The 5,128-nt window shown below is 41.8% G+C and overlaps 1 protein-coding gene across 1 annotated transcript in view; it reads left to right on the forward strand.

Moving 5' to 3' along the window:
- SYK (spleen tyrosine kinase) overlaps window positions 1-5,128 on the forward strand; it is a 32,413-nt gene that overhangs the window by 1,046 nt on the left and 26,239 nt on the right. Inside the window, exon 2 of the mRNA XM_010147013.1 lies at window positions 1,007-1,167. Coding sequence (XP_010145315.1) covers window positions 1,007-1,167 — 161 coding nt within the window. The remainder of the gene's footprint in view (window positions 1-1,006; window positions 1,168-5,128) is intronic.

Here is a 5,128-nt window from a genome sequence, read left to right on the forward strand (position 1 = left end):
ATGCCATGATTTACTGTTACGATCTCATAATGGTATGCTAGGTTTTTCATCTCTTTTGGTGCTGGCAAGTAACCCTATGTGTTCTGCTCTGTAAAATATGTGGAGCAATGTCCAAACTGGGATATCTTGAAACTTATACTACATTTACTACAGGTGCTGAAGCTTACCATTTTTTTTTCCGATGAGTCTGAGCCCAGTCTAGGCCATGATTTACTGTTACGATCTCATAATGGTATGCTAGGTTTTTCATCTCTTTTGGTGCTGGCAAGTAACCCTATGTGTTCTGCTCTGTAAAATATGTGGAGCAATGTCCAAACTGGGATATCTTGAAACTTATACTACATTTACTACAGGTGCTGAAGCTTACCATTTTTTTTTCCGATGAGTCTGAGCCCAGTCTAGAAGGAAGTTGATAAACTGAAGTTGAAAACTGATGAAACTAGAGGTTTTTCCCCTCAGTCTGGGCCAAATTTAGAAGTGATTAGAAGTGTCTAGGTTATACCCAAAATATTAACATAGCTCACTTTAAAACTGGGACTGTCCTGTCTGCTTTTGGGTAATTTGCATTGATGTCTTCAACGTAGACATGCTGAAACATTGCAAAGCATGTTCAGTTTATTTCAGTAAACTGCCATAGGATGTGTAATATGGAGGCATATTATGACATCTCAGAGTGACACTAAGTATCTTTAGCTACGTCTCATTAGCATAAAAATAGGCCATAATTTTCAATTGAAATACTGATATATTAAGGGCTCAATTTACTGCTTATTATTCCTTTTGTGTCTCAGAGCTAAAGGAAGAATCCCAGCTTTGTGATGTTTAGATTACCATAAATCAGTTTCTCGTTTAATATCTTCATGGCATCCAGATCTTTTCTTCACATATAGGAAGTATGTGCAGATTTTGGATATCCCAAAAGCAATCTGATATTCGGAGCCTACCTGTTATGTTTTTATTGCAGAAGACAGTTTGACCATCCCACTTTGTTTTTACCACTCTCTAGGGGCATGCTCTTGAACAAGCTATCATTAGTCAAAAGCCTCAGCTGGAGAAGTTGATTGCCACTACAGCCCATGAGAAGATGCCATGGTTCCACGGGAGGATCTCTCGGGAAGAGTCAGAACACCGTATCCTCATTGGGTCAAGAAACAATGGAAAATTTCTGTGAGTGCTTTTCTCTGGGATATTGCTGTTTGCCAACAGAGCAACTACACAATTCCCTTGAATGAATCTCAAATGAGAGCATACCCTAAAAGGCGGCTCATTCACGCTGAGAGAGGCCAGTCCAGCGTGCTATACATGACATAATCATTCCTGTACTAACTTGGTGACTGCAAGATTAGGTTTCCAGTTGACTAAAGACGGGAGCAAAAGCATGGGTCATTGCTTTTAATCAAGTACTAGTTTTAATTCTAAAGGGAGCATTAGAGAAACTCGATACTAAGAAAAATTCATTGAACTTTGCTTTATAACTGATAAGCAGTATTGAGTGATTGCAGTAGGTTGATCTTGTCCAACTAGGCTGCTGTTGCACTCCCCCTCCTAAACAGAACAAGGGGAGAAGACAGGATGGAAAAGCTCATGAGTCAAGATGAAGACAAGGTGATCCTGTACCACTAACTCTCATGGGCAAAACAACTCCACTTGGGGAAAAATAATTAAATTTATTGTGAATTGAGTTGAACAGTAAGAAACAAATGCAAAAATAGAAAAACACTAAAAAAACACCTTCTCCCACCCCCTACCATTTTCCCAAGCTGAACTTCACTCCTTCACACCCAGCTTCTCTCCCCACCAAGAAGTGTGGGGGAGGTCGGGTGGGGTGGACAGTGACTGCGGTGGGTTTGTAACAGCTTCTCTCTGCTGGTCCTTCCTCCTCACTCTGTTCCCTGCTGCAACATGGACTCTCCACAGAAAATATCTTTCAGGAAATATCCACCTGCTTTGGGGGCTGCAGTGTGGACACCTACTGCACCATAGTCTTTCCCAGCATCTGCAGGGGTCTGTGCTCCGGTGCCTAGAGGTTGTCCGCTTCTGCCTTAGTGTTTGTGCTGCTGCTTCTACTTTGTGTTTGTTTTTTTCTCTCCACCTACCTGCCATCTACCAGTCTGTTTTCTGCCCTTTCTTAAGGATGTTTTGCCAGAGGCCACCTACCCAACTGAAGGGCATGGTGCCCTGCAGGGGTGCCCACTGGGGCCAGCTGGAACCAGTCTGAGCAGCCCAGGATAGCCTCCTCACAGAGCCCCTGCAGCCCCACTGCCAAAGCCTGCACCCAATACACTGGCTTACCAAAGTGGTAGAAATGCAGACAAACTGCCTGTGTTAACCACTGTTGGGATCCGCAACTGCTAGTTTTCCCAAGGGCAGTGGGGGTGCTTTGTTTTGCAGTTCAGCAACAGGAGTTGGTTTTACCTTGGTAACACCATTTTGTGCCTGCTGCTGTCTGCATCTTCTCGACCTCATGATCTGAGTGCAAACGTGTCATTTAGGAGAGTGACTAACAGCCATCGTCTTGTGAGGATTAGAGCCAGTCAAAATCTTCTAATAAGAAGGTTTTAATTTTGGAAAATCCTCCTTTAAAAAAATCAGTGTTTTCACTGAGACACTTCTTGTCGTGTTCCACACACACACACTCCTCAGTTGAAGCATTTATATGATGATAGAAAATGAAGGTTAAAGAGCATGGCAAAGGCAGGGTCACTTAGAGCTGTATAGTTCCTGGGAGAAATTTCATCACCTACTTACATAATTTCCTTCAGCACTCAACTGTCTGATTTTTTTAAAGCTGGTCCAGCGTAAATCCCCACAAGTGAGTGTGGGATGAATATGCCTTCTCAGTACCAGCTCTTTCAGAAAGTTTACTGATTTGCTGTAATTGTGCCACAAAAATTGCTAATGTAGATGTAACCTTCATATGTTTCCATGTTTCAACCTTAATTGTCAGGAATAAGTAACTCCTCTAAATCTTTATTTCCCGTAGAGTTGCTTTCTGTCAGATCTTACCTGTGAATACTTGGAGTGTACTGACATCTCATTTCTTGAAATCTCTTTCCTTCCTGCAGTCTGATTTTTTTTCTATTTCAAGGTCACTCTCACCCAGGTCACCATGTGTCTTCACATTTTCAGCCTCCTACTCCCTGTTTCTTAGGATGACATCTAGAGGGTCACTTACCTGGTTGCTTTAGTTGCTATTTGTAACAAAAAAAAAGAAAAAGAAGTTACAAATTTTGTTACATTTATAAGAAAAAAAGAGGTTACAGAGGTTTATGGCACCAAGGATTCCCCTTATCACAGATTCATCTTTTCTGAATGCTGCTTCCTATAGCACAGGAGAAGTTTCATCGATATAATGAACGTAGTAGCTCTTGCAGATTACCAGCACAGCATTATCATACCACCTCTCCTTTTCATTGCCCTGTGACTTTGCTATTTTATTTTCCTACTTTCTAGACATAGGAGCAGGTGGATATGTATTCTGAAACAAAAAAAAAGCAACCCTTTCTTTTACTGGCCTGCTTTTTCTAGAAAATTGTTACTTTCTGTATTAACATGTTACAAAATCAGTGCTGTATCAGCTGAGTACTTCTGCTGATCATGTATTAAAGCTTGCAGTTTTTCCAGTTTACCTCTTGCACACATCAGTTTCTCTGTGGTCAAAATTCTTCTCTTTAGGGAAAAAAAAAAGCAAGCTACTTTTCTTCCAAGAAGTGGATCCCTTTAGCTAACATTTCTTAACAACAGGGATGGGCTGTGGAGTGAGGGAGTGTAACATTTTAGCAGATTTGACATTTTCAGTCTCTATTCTAAACCCTGATCTCTTTTTAATCTTCTGTAAGCAATCCTACAGTTTTAGATGGAAGTACTTCCCCAACATTTTCCTGTTTGCCTTAGAGATGGCCTAGGAGGTGGTCATTTCTGGTGCAGTGATGCACTCGATGAGCTGTGGAGGGAGCAGTCACACCTTCTCCTGTGGGACTTGTTATGTCAGCAGGTGCATATCTTACATCGTTCTGCTGGAACGCAGGCGGCTGTTTCACAACAAGTAGATAAACCCATAGAGGGGGAAATGCTAACTTTAAGGCACTGTTTAAACCATGAGAAGCGCCACTGGAGCTTGAATAGTATGAAAATAAAACTGATAGTGTGTTGAGCTTGTGTCCCTCTTATTAAAGACAACACTTCTGTAACTGTAGGGTGCTTTCCAGTGCACTACTTGTTCTTGCTCACACTGCTTATTGGGCAGGTTTAGAGATCAGTGACCACATAGCTGCTGTTTACTCTTGTGCTCCCAGTGAAGAAACAGGGTGAGATCTTCATCTGCCCCACAATTTAGCAGCCAGAGCAGCACGAGAAATAATATGTTCTTCATTTGAATCAGAAAGGTTATTTTGCGTTCCAGAGCTCTTCTGGCTCTCAGATCGATGAACACAGAGCCTCATAGCAAATAACGAAAGAACTGTCTAATTCAGAGGAGTTTTCTGCTTCTGCAGTGGTTTGCCTAATGTGCTTGCTCAGAAATAAACCACTCACTTGTGAGCTAACTGAAACGGTAGCAGCAAAACTGTTGAGTGCTAGAGAGGTGCGTTATTTCACGGTTGAGGTGCAGGCACCTCAGGCGTCTTCCTTAGCCAGCAGCAGCGCGCGTCAGAATCTTCCATACATCTGTGGACTGAGGGCTGTGGATTTGTGCATGTGAATGTAGCTGCTCAGGGGCTGTTTTTCTCACACTGGTCCAGATACTCAAGCCTAGTAGCTGACTATAAAGGTAAAACTTTGAAACCCTCAGTGTCTAAGAGAAGTCTGTTTGTTGAGGTAGGAATTGGAGCCTGGGAACATAGAGGGAAGTTAGACTTTCAATGAGTTGAGGTACTCCAAGGCTATTGAACAAATCCACAAGCAGGTCCTGGTATTTGACAAGAATTATCTTGTTTATTATGGGAAAAAATATTTAGAAGGCTAGAATATTTCTGTATATTCTTTTACAAGGGTTTCTAAAACTTAATTACACCTGAAATGTGCTAACTGCCTGACCTACCTACCTTGAAACCAAATACAATACAGCGGTCTCTCTGAGAACACATCTAAAGACCTAGATTTCTTTAGCACTGCTTTGCAGCTCTACAAG

The sequence above is a fragment of the Eurypyga helias genome, unplaced genomic scaffold (assembly GCF_000690775.1).
Source record: "Eurypyga helias isolate BGI_N326 unplaced genomic scaffold, ASM69077v1 scaffold40782, whole genome shotgun sequence".
Lineage (NCBI taxonomy): Eukaryota > Metazoa > Chordata > Aves > Eurypygiformes > Eurypygidae > Eurypyga > Eurypyga helias.